This window comes from Adiantum capillus-veneris, chromosome 5 (assembly GCF_014529385.1).
Source record: "Adiantum capillus-veneris isolate H3 chromosome 5, ASM1452938v2, whole genome shotgun sequence".
NCBI classification, from domain to species: Eukaryota; Viridiplantae; Streptophyta; class Polypodiopsida; order Polypodiales; family Pteridaceae; genus Adiantum; species Adiantum capillus-veneris.
The window spans coordinates 122,966,306-122,983,837 of NC_140935.1; the positions used below are offsets into that span (position 1 = coordinate 122,966,306).

Genomic DNA, 17,532 nt, shown 5'->3' on the forward strand with positions numbered 1-17,532 from the left:
GCATGATATGTTGACGTGGCAACTGTACAAACGCCCGCGCTTCATGTTGTTGACGTGGCATTACTGTACGGATTTCCGCGAGCAACGCTAGTTGCTTTTGGGCCTTTTGCTTTTAAGTTTACATGCTTTTAGGGCTCTGCTTTTGGCATCCCTTGTAAGAATAAATAAACCCAAGGGGGGTCTCACTTCTCAGAGCACCTAAACGCAGAGTCTGAGAGCGAGACCCGCAAGAGTTGTACTTTGCTCAAAGATTAATATAAAAAGAAATACCGAAAGGGACGTCAATCTCTGGGGCCAATCTCTGTTGGCGACTTGGGGCGGCCAAGTTTGTTACATTGCTCCTCCTCCGTGATGGAGTACCTGCAAAAGCACAAACACGAAACAACTCGTATTCAATTGGTACTTGTCGCTCCGAGTACGGAAAAGCGAACTCCGCGCACCGACTTCTCTTAATCACTTGCAGACTCCCTACCGAAGGACTCCTTGCTGCTAGCGCTAGGGCTTCTGTGCAACACAGAGAGAGAGAGAGAGAGAGAGAGAGAGAGAGAGAGAGAGGGTTGCTTTTATAGGCTTCTCCACCCGGCAAGAATAGGGGGTGGCAAACCCGTAGGAATAGGGGGGAAGAGGTAACACTAGAACAAGGGAGGGGCTGGCGGCTGCTTTTGTGAGAGCAAACATAGAGAGATCGTACGATAGTTTTTTTTTTTCAGCCGTAAGGAGCCAACGTTGGTGTTTTTATTAGACCTTGCTTAATATTTTAAGTGGGTTGCCCACTTATTAAGTAGATGGCCGATCGCTTTTTTTTTATGGAATGTGAACCTGGACAAAACTCAATAAAACTGAGTGAGCTTTGATGCTATACAGTCACATTCCAGGCGTCCCTAGATGCAGTTCTAACTTTTCAGGCACAGATGCAATGCAAACACAGATTCCTCGTCGGAAAGAATCTGCTTTTCCCAGAAAACACTTAAAAATATTCTGCTTTTTAGAAAAAGCTTCTCAGAACCCATCTTTATTCTTGTGCTTGCGTCTTTACACATATTCCTTTTTGCAGTTCAAATTTCCTACCATGCCAAAAGAATATTCCCTTTTCGATGCTCCCATCACCCATCACGTGACGCATGAGGAATATCCGTTTCATGGTCTCTCCCACCGAACTAATGGTACAACCCCTTCGCGATGCTTGATGTCACCCATCATATGACGGGTCATAGTTGACTTCCTCATGGCTTTATAATAATTCCGGTAGATCTACAATTCCTAATCTTATGGTTCAAGTGCACACATTTAAATATCCTGATTTTAATAAAAAGAAATTACTCAAAAAATTAAGAAAATAGTCCATTTAGCAACATCCCTCTAGCTTCTAAACAATTGTCCTCAAATATAGTGCTTGTACATATCCTTTTAGAATCTCGAGATAAGATGCCAATTCTTGCTCGGTCATCCACTGAGCGTCTAGAGTAGAATAATTCTTAAACTTTACCAAATACTTCCGTGTAATCTTCCCGGACTTGGGTGGCTACTCCTGATGATGAATGATCTGCTCCGATTGAAGTATTTCTTCCGTTTCCTCAACCAAGACTGGATTTCATCAAATGGGACCGACTCCCCTTTCAGTTTTACATCAAGTACAATCTCTTTACCCTTCTCATTCATTCTTCAAGATGGCCTTCCTTGCCCTATAACGAACCAAGACACTATTCTTAAGGAACCAAGGATTCCTTGGAGGACGTCGCACCCTTCCAAAGACAAGTCCTTGTGCCCTAAATACCCCTAACAATGCAAACGTAGTTTGCCAATGAAAGGTGTAATGGCAACATCCCGTCTGGGTGCCTCCAGAACAGCCTCGGCTTGTGGCCTCATTTACTTCGACATGCATCTTGAGCTGGTCCCTTGATTGCAAATACTTAGATGATCTAGACATCCAAGTTTGTCACCAAGGGAGGAATCAGTCCCTAGTCAAGTACAGTGACCAAAAAGGATTCACACACCTCATGTTACTAACTCTTATGTCAAATTTGGATACAAGTCTCAGTGAATGGGATCTTCGATCCGCAAAATAATTTGTCACCAAAGTGAACTAACACCCTTCGTCATGTTTGCATCATTATTGATGTAAGACAAATAGCTTGCCTAAGATGAAGGCCTCTTTCTAGCTTTCAGCAGCCGAACTATCTCTAATCAACTATTGTTAGCTTATTGTTTTATGATAGGTTCTTTGTAGTAATATTCTTTTCTTTTTCTGAGAAGAGAGGGCCCGTGGGAGTTGTAACTTTGCTAAAGTATTAATATAAAAATAACTATTGAAAGACGCGCCAGATTTTGGGGCCAATAACTCTGGACACGGAACTACGTCGGGCAGTGTCGACTCTCTAATTTAGAAGTGTGATAAAATTGTGAACTAAAAATTAAGTGATTCTCTCGTGTGTCGTGCCTGATTTCCGACTTGGGGTGCCCAAGTCTGTAACAAAATGTCTAGCATTTTGTTTGATAAATGTTCTAATGAATTTAGCGCATCTAAACATTCTGTTAGAGATCACTGAGATCTGGATGTGATGGCTAAGTAAATGTCATTCTAATGCATCGAGATTTCTATCTCGATGAGATTATTGAATACAATTGTGAATGAATGAAGACTTCCAGAAGGAGATGCCTACACAAATATCTAGGTTTATCAAAAGTTCTACACTAGATGAGGTGACCACAATGAATGCACTTCGGTATTCAGTGTGAACTCAATGTTTGATTTGTGGAATGCATGCTCTGTGAATGTATTGTCTTGTTTGGGATGGTCATTGGCATGTGAGCTTGAAATGTGAGAAAAGATATGAATCTAAGATTTCATGGATCAAGACATCCGTTGTGATAGACTTTGACACCCCAAGCCAATGATCTAATGCAGCAAACATGAGAGAAACTAGAACAACTGAACAAAACTGAGAGAGAGACGACATGGCACGGCGGAGTTCCACGCCTAGATGTACTGGCCACAAAGACTGGCGTCCCTTCTCGATATTCTAACAATCTAGAACCATAATCATAGAACATTGTACTAGGTAAAACACTTACCTCCTCCTCTTCCCTATCTACAATGTGCACCAGAAGGAAACCTAGGAAGATGTTTAGAGAAGGCCTCTGATCGTGCAAGGCAGACTAAATGATATGTGGGGGCACAGAGAAGCATCTAACCTGCTACCCGAAACCCAAACAACTGTCGTTTGTTACTTTAGCAATAAGATATGCTTCTTCAATGATTCGAGACGGATTGAATGCCGCTTGGTCTCTAGTAGAGAAGTTCCCACAGAAAGAAAAACCATCGAAGTGCTCCACATAATAAAGAGGTTCGTATAGTGTTTTTGGGTTGTGTAAACATTCTCTTCCATAGCAATGGTAAGCCTTCATCATTTTGGTAATTTGTCCTCATGACAATGTGACGAATGTAACATATCAAACACAAAGAACTTATCCAGCACATGAGCTTCTTTGGAAAAAAGGGAGCATTTGAGAAGGATACGCTTGACAATGCTTGAAAAAAACCTAGGTTTAGTGTCATCCCACCTACAAATTTTGAGATTTACCTCTAAATTTTAAGTTTGAAGAAGAGAAGCCCTACAAAATATAGAGAAATTAAGTGTTAAAACCTACAAATTTAGCCAATTCAACATTTCTCATGTGTAGGTTTGCCAAGTTTTTTGGGAAAAGTTTTTTTCAAGTACTGCTTGACACTATAGAACCTGAATGCTATAATGAGATTTCTTCAGAAATTTGGTGTTGACCCTGAAAAGTTTCTAGACTTCTTGCTTAAAACTTGCAAAACCCTTCCACCGAAATTTTAAGAAGAGGTCAATGAAGCCATGGCCAAAAGTATAGCAGAACTCATTTCACTCAAAAGAAAGAAGAAAATGAGACAACAGATGAACCAGAAGAATAAGACGCCTACCTCTTCACGTTCAATAAAGCCGGTGTTTCTCAAGTCATAAAGCTTGAACGCAACTGCAGGTTTCAAGAACTTACACAAGTTAACATACAGAAAAGGTTTATCAAAATGTTCAACTTACACAAGTAACATCTTACAATCAATCTTCTTATGCACGTCTGTGTTTGGATGAAAGACACTAAGCGCTCTGACAAACTCCCCAAACTCTATAACGCCATTTCTCTTGAAATCGAACACATCAAAAACCTGCAAATGTAAGTAAAAGGTAAACAACTTTCAGTTACAATTAAATCTCTGTCCTCTAACAAGTATGACATGACTCTCAATAACAAAAGGAAAAATCACCCTGTCAGCAAACAAACTCCCCCTTTTACTGTTTTGAAACAGAGCAAGCTGGAACTCCTCCTGAACATCACTACCGTAAAAATTGATTAACAGACAAGAACATGAGAGAAACCCCTTTCAATAAAAAGAAGACAAAATACTATAACTTTTATCAAAGCAGAGACATTACCTTGTGTATCAGGCCATCATCACTGACAGAACTACTAATCTTCTTGAAGAGTTCATACAAAGCCTCAACTTCACTCACACTGACTGCAAGCAAGGTTGAAACCAGGTAAAAAATCAGAAGAAACGATCCTGAAATGTGCAGATGCAGGAAGAACAAAAGAGAATCATAGAGCAAAAATATACAACAAAAAAAAAAATCATGGAGAAGATCAAGAGTTAATTTTCATTACTAACTGTGCTGGAGTGATCACCATGCACAACAGATCATTACATTCTTCTGGCAGAATGGGCTTCATGGTCAACTAGGAAGGTAATCACTTTTATTGCTTGCCCACGTAAACTTTGGACCTTCACCCTTTAATTATTATATCACTTACATGTGGTGACTGCTGCAAGATCTGCAGGGCTTTCGTACCCTTGTGGTCGCTTTGAAAATTTGGATTTACAGCACCCCATGTGAATATCAGTGACACACTCCAGCCAACCATAAGGCTTCTCCAGATACTCTTCAAGCTTGGATACCTTCAAAAGGAAAATATTCAAGTGAACAGTCTACCCCAACCCTCATTGACAAGAAGGTTCTCTCATTCACAGTGACATGTCCATTTTTGCGGTCATCCAAATGATAGAACAGAAAAGTTGATGTTGAAAGTATCGCTACTGTAAGCAGACCTTCACCATTGCTTTCATAAACCACTTCTGCTTGACGGAAGGCAAGCCCTGGTAAGTTATGATTACACAGAGATTACTCTGCACTACTCCTACACCAAGGGCATCATATCCAAACTTAAACAACAGAATTGCACATCTGTAGTTGTAGGTATACGCTAAACTGCCTGCTCATGAGGCGGCCAAACAATAAGGCCTGCCTTATTTCGAAGGTGTGAAGCCCCTAATTCACAGAAATTCGCCATAGGCCGTAGATGAAGTGGCCTAGATTCAGCGAAAAATGTATCTAAGCCGGTTAGTTCATATGCGTTGGAGGCAATCTCATAGCAATCATACAGTCAAACTCATCAAATGACTGGCTAGCGCTTCCGAAATAAGCTACTTATACCGTATGCTTCGTATACGCAGAGACACTTTATGTGTCCGGAATAAGCTTTGTACACACAGAGACAATCAACCGCAGATACACCCGACCAACCTGATTCACGTTTCCTTATGACGATAAGAGATGCGAAGCCTTCTATTCGCACGAGGAGGCTGGTCTGGCTATTGACACAGATTGTTAGAAGTTCCGGACAATGGAGATACGCTGATGAAGAATTGAAATTGGGGCTGGGGAGAGGCTATGGCGATATAACAAGCAAAGCTACAAGTGTGTTTGCCCCCATCCCTCTCTCTCCCTCTCTCTCGGCTATGGCGACAATGTACATTGTCCTAGTTCAACTCAAGCACGTAAGTCGGTCGGTATCCTGTAATGGTCATAACACATGTCACTCTCGAGTCTCTAGGGCAGGCTCCAGGGCCCCAAGTTCCAACCTAGTACCTTTGTAAACTTTGGAAGTTTGGTTCTATCGCTCATGTCCAAGTTGCATGGAGCGACCTCTATTCACGCCTAAGACACAGAAAACGCACTGCAAAAAGGGGGGGCCGAGATCTTTTGGCGGGCGGTTAGCCTACTCACACGGTGCCTTTAAATTAATTAATTTGTGGCACACAAAGGTTAGTATTAGTTAGTATTAGTTGGTGGCATTACAATATGCCACTGACGTGGCATTTTGCAATGCTGGAGGGCGATGCGACGAAGAGAGCAGCGCAGCTGTCGGCGTCGACTTAGAGCACAAACAACAATGGCGTCGTGCACTAGCGCGTCCGACAGACAATCGAGAGAGAGAGAGAGAGAGGCCCTACCACAGCAGGCGCACGAGAGAGAGAGAGAGAGAGAGAGAGAGACCTCCCCTCTGCACCCATCGCTGCCTGTCACACCCCCCCCCCCCCCCCCCCCCCCCACACACACACACAGAACGCGCTGCAAAAAGGGGGGGCCAGGATATTTTGGCGGGCGGTTAGCTCCGCCTTGCTATTTTTTTAAAAAATAGAAAGTTTGTCACATTTATTTTTTCATACTCCACAGCGTCCTTTTTTTTGAAATAAACCAAACTCCAGCATGTGGGTGCCCTATTCACACCAAAGAAAGGACAATGACACCCTTCGGGACTAAGTGGCATGGACATGGGAGAGTGGGATCTACGATGGGGGTATTGTGGAGTGGCGACGCCGAAAATAATATAGGGTACCAAAGTAATTTAAGGTATCCTATATTATTTTTTGTAATAAAAAATAATTTGGGGTACTTTAGATTATTTTCGGCGTCCGTCGTTTTGCATACATGTTTTAAGTAAATTAGGGTCCCCACGTTTCAGAACGCGCACATGGTGAAGTGGTTAGGGCATGCGCCTCCTCTCATGGGTGAGGTCACAGGTTCAAACCCCACACCAGTAAAATGGGGTACCCTAGATTACTTTCGAAATGCGGGTACCCTAAATTACTTTTTACCTTAGATTACAAAAACATGTAATCTAGGGTACTCGCATTCCAGATCTACGGTTCACAATGCCGCCGTCGTAGATCCCACCCTCCCATGCCCATGCCACTTAGTCCTGAGGAACGACACCTCCAATAATAAATAACAAAGTTTGACTCACTTTGTGCAATTCAAAAAGATGCTCAACCGTGCATTTTATTTGAATTTTGAGATGAAACCTTTTCATTGTAAGCCTTGTTGGGACCCATATCTCTCTTTTGGAGTTGGTGTGTCTTCTTTTTCACACCTATGTTTGTTACATGGGAATGCACAAATGGAATTGTAACTTTCGGCTCCGATCGTCAAAAAAGCTGAGATCAATTTTTTTAGAAAAAACATCAATGAGGCGAATCAAATGAGCTACTCACTGGTTACAGTTGAGCTTGGAGATCGAAGATCTAAGCTCCCTCTCTTAGGTGGCCTTATATTGGCCCCTTTACCCTAGTTAGGGTGGGTTCCCAAGTTGCATACAACAGAAGAAGGGCAGTCACCACCATTGATTGGTTGGAGGAAGACTTGACACCTTGCTAGCACGTTGCCCATGCACGCTATTGTGAAGTTGTGACTTCTTTCTTTTGCCTAGGGGGTAGGGGAATGGTAGGCAAGTGAGCTTTCGTGTCACCCACATCAAGTAGCAAACCTCTACGGCTATCCTGTTTGAACATAGCCTTAGAGCACCCAAATATTGAAATAGGAACCTCCAATTTCCCACAAACCATCATCAAAATTGTTTTTCAGAAACTTGCATATTCCAATATAGACTCTTTTTTTATTTTGGTCATCAAATGAAGGTTGAAATGTAAAATTGTCATGCAAAAAGATACAGTAAATGCATTTACATTTACAATTTAAAATTGTTTTGCCAAAAGATACACTAAATGCATTTACATTTTAAAAGTTTTGAGAAATACTCAATATATTTATGGGGTTAATGGTTATGCAGTGAAATTTTTAATTAATTAAGTAGATTATTCTATGTGTATAAAACAATTGGCAATAAACATGAAAATGTCGCTAGGTCAATCTCTCATACAGATGAACTGATATGCATAGAAAGAGAGAGAGAGAGAGAGAGAGAGAGAGAGACATACAGGGAGCCAACAGTCCGACCCCCCCCCCCCCCCCCAAAAAAAGAAACGTGTTACTAATTCTCTGAGGAGACTTAGGGTCAATATGCCTTTTGCCGAGCATATCATGGAATCCCGATTCAAGGAAATTCTTTCTTCCTTAATCGGGTGCATAGCATGTGCAGAAAATTTGTGTTGCTTGGCAGAATTCTCAATATCAATTTCTCAAACAGCCAAGAGACCTATGAATATTCAGAACAGATTGGAAGAAAGATCATATGAGATAGAGATAGTAACTATGTATCCCCTATATGGCCTCACAACAATAAATAGTTATAAAATCTTGTATGCAAAAAAAAGTAGAGAGCAAGAGCTTTAAGGTGAGCTATTTGGTTTGTCAAATTAAGCTCAAATCAACTCACTATGGAAAAAAATTTGTCTAGTTTTACGAAGCATATGCATGCAAGTGAGCCCTATTTTAGGCCAAAAGGCATGCCTTTTTGCCCTAATTAGTTTGCTTGCAATACACTCAATTGAGGCCACCTCCATCTTGCCCCTTCCTGGCTATCCATCCTATTGTCGTTGCCTTTGTCCTCCAAGCTATCCACCTCCTTGTCACATTCCCAATCCGTTCGGCCATCTTGCCCATCTTTGGAAGCTCCAAAACCCGTTTTTAACCATTTCTAATCCCGACAAATCATGTCTTAGTCCCGCAAAAATTCCTTAGGCACTTGTGAAGGTAGCATCATCCTTTGGGTGCTCCTCTAATCATGAATTCAAGGCAATTTGTGTTTCAATTGTTTATCAGGCAAGCACCCTGCAAGACTCCGATGTTTGGGATACTATTTTTAAGGATGTTCTGTTGGAGGTTCAAAGTGACATTAAATTTTTAGTTTATCAGATTTTTTGGGGTACTATTTTTAAGGATGTTGCGTGGGAGGTTCAAGGTGACATTAATTTTTAGGCTATGAACATGTCAAGAGCTGATGTGGTTCTTAGACTCGGCCTACTCTTAAATGTAGATTATTTGCATAAAATTCAACGCGAACCTGATGGAAACCATGTTTTGCATTTGGGAGAGTGTTATGTATCCTCTTCTCCTCTCAAACGTACAGTCAGCTACGGTTATTGCGATTAGAAAATGAATAGAGCAATTTTATTTGCATTATTGTGTGTCTCTCTTATCTGCACATGAAGATAAAAGTTTTAAGTCTGATTCTATTTTTCAAAGTGATGAATCTTATCAAATTTTACACGATTATGAAGATGTATTTCATGATGATTTGTCTCCCGGGTTAGCTCTTGAGCGGGGTTTCAGCATAGTATAGATGTACAACCAGACATTAAACCTATTAATTAGCTTTATCTTAGGCTCACCTTAGCAGCATAAGTTACATTTTTAGGTACATAGCCAAGCATCATTTCCACATACATATTCAAAGTAGCATGCTTATAACCAAAATAAAGGAGAAGACCATTACCACAAGACGGCACAGGAATGAGGGCCTAATTTCATAAGGCCAACCCCACCTCAAAAGGCTTTTCATTACTCATGCTCTTGGAGCTCTTTACACAAAGAGAAGCTTGAGTATACATAGAACCGTGGAAGCTAAGATCTTCATGACCCAAGCAACTTAGCGACTTCCTTGATCGTCATATGTCATTCTCATTTTCTTCAAAGCATCGAATGAATGCTCAATATAAGTATATACCAGAGAAAAGGAATGGAATCCATAGGGATTTGGTTATGAGGCTGACAATAATAAGCTCCATTGCATAGTAGTATAAAGAATACTAGTAGACACTCCTGAAAATTTAAACAGTCTCTGAAAATCCCATTAAATGATTTTTGTAATCGCAAAATTAGCTTTTGGTTTCTTCTACAAAGTTGTAGGGGTTAAAAAGATCTAGTTTTTTTTCAAACAAACTTTTTCAGTTTAACCTTGTATGAGGAAGTTATGTCTGATTTAGTGAAGACTACTTTCCCCCCTCCCACTTTAAAAATAACAACTTTGAATTTCTAAGAGAAAGTGAAAGTGTCCAAAGTATGGGAGTTTGAACGTGGAGGTTTGGTCTCTTTTGGGATCTTTGAAGAGACATATTAATGTTCTAAGACATCATACCTATCCACATACCCTTCTATCCACTCCATCTCCAATTTCTAGCCGTATCTTGTTGTTTTCAATCTCATGGAGTTCTTGTGAGATCTTAAGAGAATTCTCCATGCATTTATAAAGTGGCATTCATTTTTGACACTTCCTTAGTCATGAGTGCACTTCCTTGCATGTCTCATTATCTTTGTTACCATATACATGTGGTAGTGATGTGTGTGAACACACTAGGACCGCCGGGGCATTTTTTCCCTCTTTAGGAGGTTTTTTCCCCCGTGCATTGTATATACGCCCATCACTCTAGGGCTATCTATCTTTCCATTGCACACTAAGTAAAACACTCTATTGTGTGCCTTGAGCTTCCTTCGTCTTCTCCAAGCTGTGTGTGTTTCTCTGCAACCCTAATTCCAACAATTGGTATCAGAGCAGGTCACGTCCTCCCGAGCTTAGTCGTCAGCTGCTCCAGCACACGCCTGCTCACTTTCTCCGATTTCAGTGAGCTTTGGCGAGCGTTCGCAGGTCGACAAAAAATTTGGGATAGCTCAAAGAGCTAGGTCTTCTCAGAATTTTGATTTGGGCTCATTTCGGCCTCCGTTTCCACTACAGGCAGTACTCCACAGGCTATTTCGTCATTTTGTGCAGAATTTCTGTCAGTGCCGTTTTTTGTATAACAGGTGCCTTATAGTCTTCTACTACGGTTTGTGCTATATAGCACAGGTTGTTCCCGCTCCATTTCTCCTATTTTCGGGCAGTTTTCACATCAGGTGCAGCATTTACCATGGCTGACAACAACAACACAGATGTGTTCAAGATGTTTGCTGTTGAGGACAGGTTGGATGGGGACAACTACCCTATGTGGGCTTATATGATGCAACATGTTCTTGTGTCAAAGGGTGTCTGGAACATTGTGCAGGGCATTGATGTATGTCCTGGTTCTGAGGATGTAGGCGATGTTGAGGATGTTGCAGGTCTTGTTGCAAGGATTGCAGCTGTTGGAGTTGTTTTGCCTACAGCAGAACAAGCTCGTTGGGATGTTAAGGATGCGCAAGCTCATGCATTGATTGTGTTGTCTATGAAGCGCACCATTGTTCCTCACATCCGTTCAGCAAAATCTGCAAAACAGGCTTGGGATATTCTAGCAGGTCTTTATGCAAGCCGCAATGAGGCTAAAATTGCTTTGCTGCGTAAAGAGCTCGAGTCGAAGATTATGCATGAGGAAGATGATATGGACACTTTCCTTGCTAGTGTCAAGGATATCAATGAGCAACTTATTTCTGCAGGTGAAGTTATTTCAGATAGTTCCCTTGTGCAGACTGTTCTTGATGCCTTACCAGATTCTTACCAGACTTTTGCTAGTACTTGGAGACTTATGAGCCAAGGAAATCCAGAAGTTGTCAAGTTTGATGAATTATGCACATTGCTATTGCAAGAGTCACTGTCCAGAAAAAATAGGACTAGACAGCGTGCAGTTGAACAGGATTTTACTGCTTCTCAAAGAAAGGGTGGTAATAGCAATGTAGCCACTTCTTATGGTTCTGCTGCGAGTGGCAAAAATTATGTTCCTAATGCTTCTGCTGGTAGCAATTCGTCTGGAAATTCTGGTGATAAGGGCAAAAAGAAGATGTGTTGCCATTATTGTAAAGCCAATAATCACTTGATCAAGTCGTGTCCTAAGTTGAAGGCCAAAGAGGCTAAGAAGAAAGAGGGTGGTTCCACTGCAAATGCTGGTTCCACTACAAATGCAGCCATTGTTGAGTCTTCTGTGAAAGGAGACTATGTTGCTGATGTTGATGCAGAATGGGCTTTTAGCGCAGAGTGCACTTACAATCGTGTTGTCCATGATGCATTCTTGTCAGTTGCTGCAGATTCACATGTATGGTATTTCGACAGTGGTGCTACAAAGCACATTACCTAACATCGTGAATTGTTTACCTCTCTTGAGTCTGTCCCTCATGGGAATTCAGTCACTTGTGCCAACAACACCTCTTATCCACTTCAGGGAGTTGGAAAGATTGTGCTCACTGCTGCTAATGGAAGTTCCTTCACACTTGTTGATGCACTTTATGTACCTGGGATCAAGAAGAATCTCTTGTCTGTATCCGCACTTGCTAGACTTGGACTTGTAGTCAAATTTGTGGATGACAGATGTACAGTTCATGATCTCAGTTTTGGTGATGAAATTGTTGCATCTGGGCTTTTGTGCCGTGGGCTGTATAAGATCACTTTGTATGACAAGTGTGGACAAAATTTTGTAAATGCTGTTGCAGATTCAAGGGCTATTTCAGATGCAAAACTTTGGCATGCACGTTTTGGCCATCTCAATTTTGCCAGTTTGCTGCGTTTGTAGAAATCTGATATGGTTGCTTCTTTGCCGCCTCTTGAAGCACCTGTCAAACATGTTTGTGAAGGCTGTATTTTGGGTAAGATGCAGTGTTCTAAGTTTCCAAAGGATGGTTCAGTTCGGGCCACATGCAGGTTGCAGCTTGTGCATAGTGATGTTTGTGGGCCCATGCAAACTCTGTCCTTGGGCAATTACCTGTACTTCGTGACTTTCATTGATGATTACTCTAGGCATGCATGGGTATTTCCGCTTAAAGCGAAGTCCGAAGTTTTTATGTGCTTCAAACAATTTCTGGCTATGGCTGAAAATGTCTCGAAATGTACTATGGGCACCCTCCGTTCTGATCGAGGGGGGGAGTATATGTCTCACAAATTTGTAGACATGTAGTAGTGTTAGTGTGTATACGCGCTTCACCAGGGGCACTTTTCTCCCACTGGGTTTTTCCCCCTGGACATCTGGTGTGAAAGGACACCTTATCTCTTAGGGTTTCATATAAGCTTTGTAGCTCTGAGTTTGTATACACAATTATTATTCCAATACAGAGAGAGAGAGACTACAGAGATCTCGTACACAAGCTCTGTGTCTTCTCCTTCTCCATCTTCTTCCTACTCTGAGTTGCTGTCTTCCTTCTGTTTCCTGTTTCATCATCTTCAACAATTGGTATCAGAGCAAGGTGATTTCCAGAGCCTCTACTTGCGTTTTCGCGTCCGCGCGCGCAATCGCAGTTTTCAGGCAGTTTTCGGAAAATTTGTTCGTGGGAGCATCCTCGACGTTCCGGGAGTATTCTGACCAGGCGACCTGGAGTTTTACCCCCCTTTCGAAGCCGTTCGAGCCCTCAGAATTTCGTTCTGAGCAGCGTAGCAGAAGTTACTTTTCCGAGGCGTTTAGATCAAGAGGGTGTGCTTTTTGACAGATTTTCTTCAGGTAAACAGTTCTTTTGGGAAGCAGCTTGTCTTAGCTTTGTGCTGAGATTTTGTGTAGAGTTTTGCTTGGATTGGAGAGGAGATTTGTGAATCTTTTGGAGGTTCTTTTGCTCTCTTGTGTGCATCTACAGTATGGCTCAATCTACGGAGAAAGAGATTTTTGGTGCGTTTACATCCGAAGACAAATTGGATGGTACCAACTATTCTCTTTGGTCTTTTATGGCCAAAAATGTTTTGGTTGGTAAAGGATTGTGGGATTATGTATCTGGAGATGAAGTTCGTCCAGGTAGCATTGCACCTGCCACGCCTAGTCGTGGTGCAGCTGTTGGTGCAGGACCCTCACAAGTCACTCCAGAGCAAAAGAGATGGGATACTAAAGATGCACAGGCTATGGCTGTGATTGCCTTAACCATAAAGAGGACAATCACACCACATATCAGATCTTGCAGAACTTCTGAGGATGCTTGGAACACTCTGCAAGCTATGTTTGGAGGAAGAAACGCTGCCAGAATAGAGTTTTTGAAGAAACAACTTGACAAAATACAGATGGACGAAGGTGACGATATTGTCGAGCATCTTACAAAAATCAGGGATCTTAAAGAGCAATTGCTTAGCATTGATGAAGTGATTCCAGAGAAGGACTTGGTTTCCAAAACACTCAATTCACTACCACCATCTTATTTGACTTTTCAGACTTCTTTGACTCTGTCTTTGCGAGCTAATCCTGACCCTCTTCATTTTGAAGAGTTAGTGGCTTTGCTATTGCAGGAGGATCAATCACGTAAGAACAAGTCTTTACAGGTGGATGGTATGGATCATGCTCTTGTTGTACAGAACAAAAACAGGGGTAAAGAGAGTGCTCATCACTCCAAGTCTAGTGCAGGACAATCTTCAGAGAAGTCTAAAGGTGATTCCGACAAGTCCAAGAAGAAAGGTAAATGTCACTACTGCAAGAAACCTGGTCACTACATTAGTGAGTGTAAAAAGCGAATTGCTAAAGAAAAGAAGAAAGAGTCAAGTTTGGTTGTTTCAGCTTCTGGTGATTCTTCTACAGCTAAAGAAGAGTCTGCAAACTTTGTGCAGGATTCTTATGCTTTTGTAGTATGTTCAAATTTTTCTGCTTACAGTGTTGACAAGACACAAATGATTTGGTACTTTGATAGTGGTGCATCCAGGCATATTACTTCAAGGAAGGATTTGTTTTGTTCATTGGATGCAGCTCCAGCAGGAAAGAAGGTGACATGTGCAAATAATGCTTCTTATCCAATCAAAGGCGTTGGTAAGATTTTGATTACCATTTCAGATGGTTCAGATTTATGCTTGCCAGATGTCTTATATGTTCCAGGGATCAAGAAGAATTTGTTGTCTGTATCCTCTCTTGCAAAAAATGGTCTTCGGGTCATTTTTGAGGATGACAGATGTGTTGTACGAGATCGAGAGAATGGTTATTCTCTTATCACTACAGGTACGCTGGAAAATGGACTATTTGTGCTAGATCGTTATGAAAAGCAGATTCAGGTATGTATTGCAGAAACAAAGACTCAGGCCATGCAGGATGCTGAGTTGTGGCATGCTAGATTTGGGCATGTTAGTTATGGCAGTTTGATGACTTTACAACGTCATAATATGGTGCATGATTTGTCCTTATTGGAGATGCCACCAAGACATGTATGTGAAGGTTGCGTTCTTGGAAAGATGCACAGATTTGCATTTTCGCAGGATGGTTCAGTTAGAGCGACACGAAAGTTGCAGCTTGTACACAGTGATGTATGTGGTCCTATGAGGACGCCATCTATAGGAAACAGCCTTTATTTTGTGACCTTCATTGATGACTTTTCTAGGTTTTGTTGGGTGTATCCACTCAAAGCAAAGTCAGATGTGTTTGCAGTTTTTCAACATTATGTCGCCATGGTTGAAAATGAAACAGGTTGCAAAGTACAGACTCTTCGTACCGATCGAGGAGGTGAATACATGTCAGGTGCATTTAAGGATTTTTTGGGAAAGAAAGGCATTAAACACCAATGCACTATGCCATACACACCACAACAGAATGGTGTTGCAGAAAGGAAGAACAGGTCTTTAATGGAGACAGCTAGATGTATGCTCAAGGCTAAGAGTTTGCCTCATAAGCTATGGATGGAGGCAATTGCTTGTGCAGCACATGTTTTGAACAGGTGTCCTACTCGTGCCTTGAAGACCATTACTGCATATGAAGCTTGGTATGACAAAAAACCTTCAGTCAGTTATCTTCGTGTTTTTGGTTGTCTTGCTTATGCTCACATCCCTCAGCAGTTACGTGGGAAGCTTGATGATAAGGCAATCAAATGTATATTTGTGGGGTACAGTAGTGGAAGTAAAGGTTATAGACTTTACAATCCTGCTACAAACAAGATTTTTGAAAGTCGTGATGTAATTTTTGCAGAAACTACTGCTCAACCTATGGTTGCTTTTGATGTACCTCATATGCAGACACATGATGTATTTGAAGGTTTGCTTCCTTCTTTTGTGGAGAATCAAGAATCACAACAGGTTGATAATCTTGATCAATCTTTTGATCAGCATGTGACACCTCATGATGTAGAGGAAATTGTGCGTGAAGAGCAAGAATTTCTCAGGGAAGAAAGAACCTTGCCTAAATGGGTTCAGAAAACTTTGCAGGATAGCAAGTTGGATGCACCGTTGCCACGAAAAACACGTGCTGGTACTACTTTTGGCAGAGAGCAAGTAGATTTGGCTTACTTTAGTACTCTTTGTGATGCAGATGAGCCTGATTCATTTGAACAAGCTTTAGAGTGTGTTCAGTGGAAAGATGCTATGCAGCAAGAAATTGATTCTATTCATAAGAATCATACATGGGATCTAGTGGACTTGCCTACAGGTAAAAAGCCTATTGGTACAAAGTGGGTTTTTAAGGTAAAAAGGAAACAAGATGGTACTGTTGACAGGTACAAAGCAAGGCTTGTGGCAAAAGGCTATGCGCAACAGAAAGGCATAGATTATGATGAAACCTTTGCTCCTACTTCTCGTGCGTCCACAGTTAGATCACTAGTTGCAATTGCTGCTCATCATGGTTGGAAAGTGCATCAGTTGGATATCAAAACTGCTTTTTTGAATGGTGATTTGCAGGAAGAAGTTTATGTAAGTCAACCAAGTGGTTTTGTTGTAAAAGGTCAAGAGCAAAAGGTATGTAGATTGCGTAAAGCTTTGTATGGTCTCAAACAGGCTCCAAGAGCATGGTATGAGAAGATACATACTTATTTGATTGGCCAGGGATTTCAGAATAGTCCAACAGAAAGTACTTTGTATGTCAAAAAGAGAGATGGAGTTCTCATTATGCTAACACTTTATGTGGATGATATGCTTCTTACAGGCAATACTGCAGATGAAATTGAAGCGTTTAAAGATGCTTTGAGAAAAACCTTTGAGATGTCTGATCTTGGTTTGCTACATTATTACTTGGGTATTCAGTTTGTGCAATCAGAAGATGGCATATACATGTTGCAGGCAAAATATTTGCATAAAATTTTGGACAAGTTTGGTATGCAAAATTGTAAGCCAATCTCTACACCCGTAGAAACTGGATCAAAGTTGAGCATGCATGATGCTGGAGAACCTTTTGATGTACATACTTATGCAGCAGCGGTTGGTTGCTTGATATATTTGGCAGGCAACACTCGTCCAGACATTCAATTTGGGGTTTCACAAGCAAGCAGATTTATGCACAGCCCAGGTATGCATCATTGGCAGGCTGTGAAGCGCATACTTCGTTACCTTTCAGGTACCCCTAATCTTGCCATGTTCTTTCCAAGGGGGGATATGTATGGAAAGCACAGTTCTATGCAACTTCTTGGTTACAGCGATTCAGATTGGGCTGGTGATTTTGACACACGACATTCCACAAGTGGCAATTGTTTTTTCTTGGGAAATGCATGTATATCTTGGCTAAGCAAGAAGCAACCCACAGTGGCTACATCAACTTGTGAAGCTGAGTACAGGGCAGCTTTCACGGCAACAGTTGATTGTGTATGGATACGCAGGTTATTGGCAGATCTTTGTGAGTGTCAACAAGCACCCACTACCATTTTCACTGACAGTCAGAGTGCTATG

The 17,532-nt window shown here is 41.5% G+C and overlaps 1 protein-coding gene across 3 annotated transcripts in view; it reads right to left on the reverse strand.

Annotated features, from left to right (window-relative positions):
* Positions 1 to 5,914, reverse strand: part of LOC147458033 (calcineurin B-like protein 1) — a 49,420-nt gene extending 43,506 nt beyond the window's left edge. The window contains exons 1-6 of one of the 3 annotated variants that reach the window (XM_086512794.1): positions 5,601 to 5,914; positions 4,831 to 4,975; positions 4,455 to 4,537; positions 4,286 to 4,345; positions 4,078 to 4,186; positions 3,944 to 3,996 (exon numbers count right to left, since the gene is read on the reverse strand). In XM_086512794.1, the coding sequence (XP_086368920.1) occupies positions 3,944 to 3,996; positions 4,078 to 4,186; positions 4,286 to 4,345; positions 4,455 to 4,537; positions 4,831 to 4,909 (384 nt within the window). In that variant the 5' untranslated portion in view covers positions 4,910 to 4,975; positions 5,601 to 5,914. The remainder of the gene's footprint in view (positions 1 to 3,943; positions 3,997 to 4,077; positions 4,187 to 4,285; positions 4,346 to 4,454; positions 4,538 to 4,830; positions 4,976 to 5,600) is intronic. The other 2 variants (XM_086512792.1, XM_086512793.1) reach the window with 2 other exon arrangements.
* Positions 5,915 to 17,532: the final 11,618 nt, after the last annotated feature.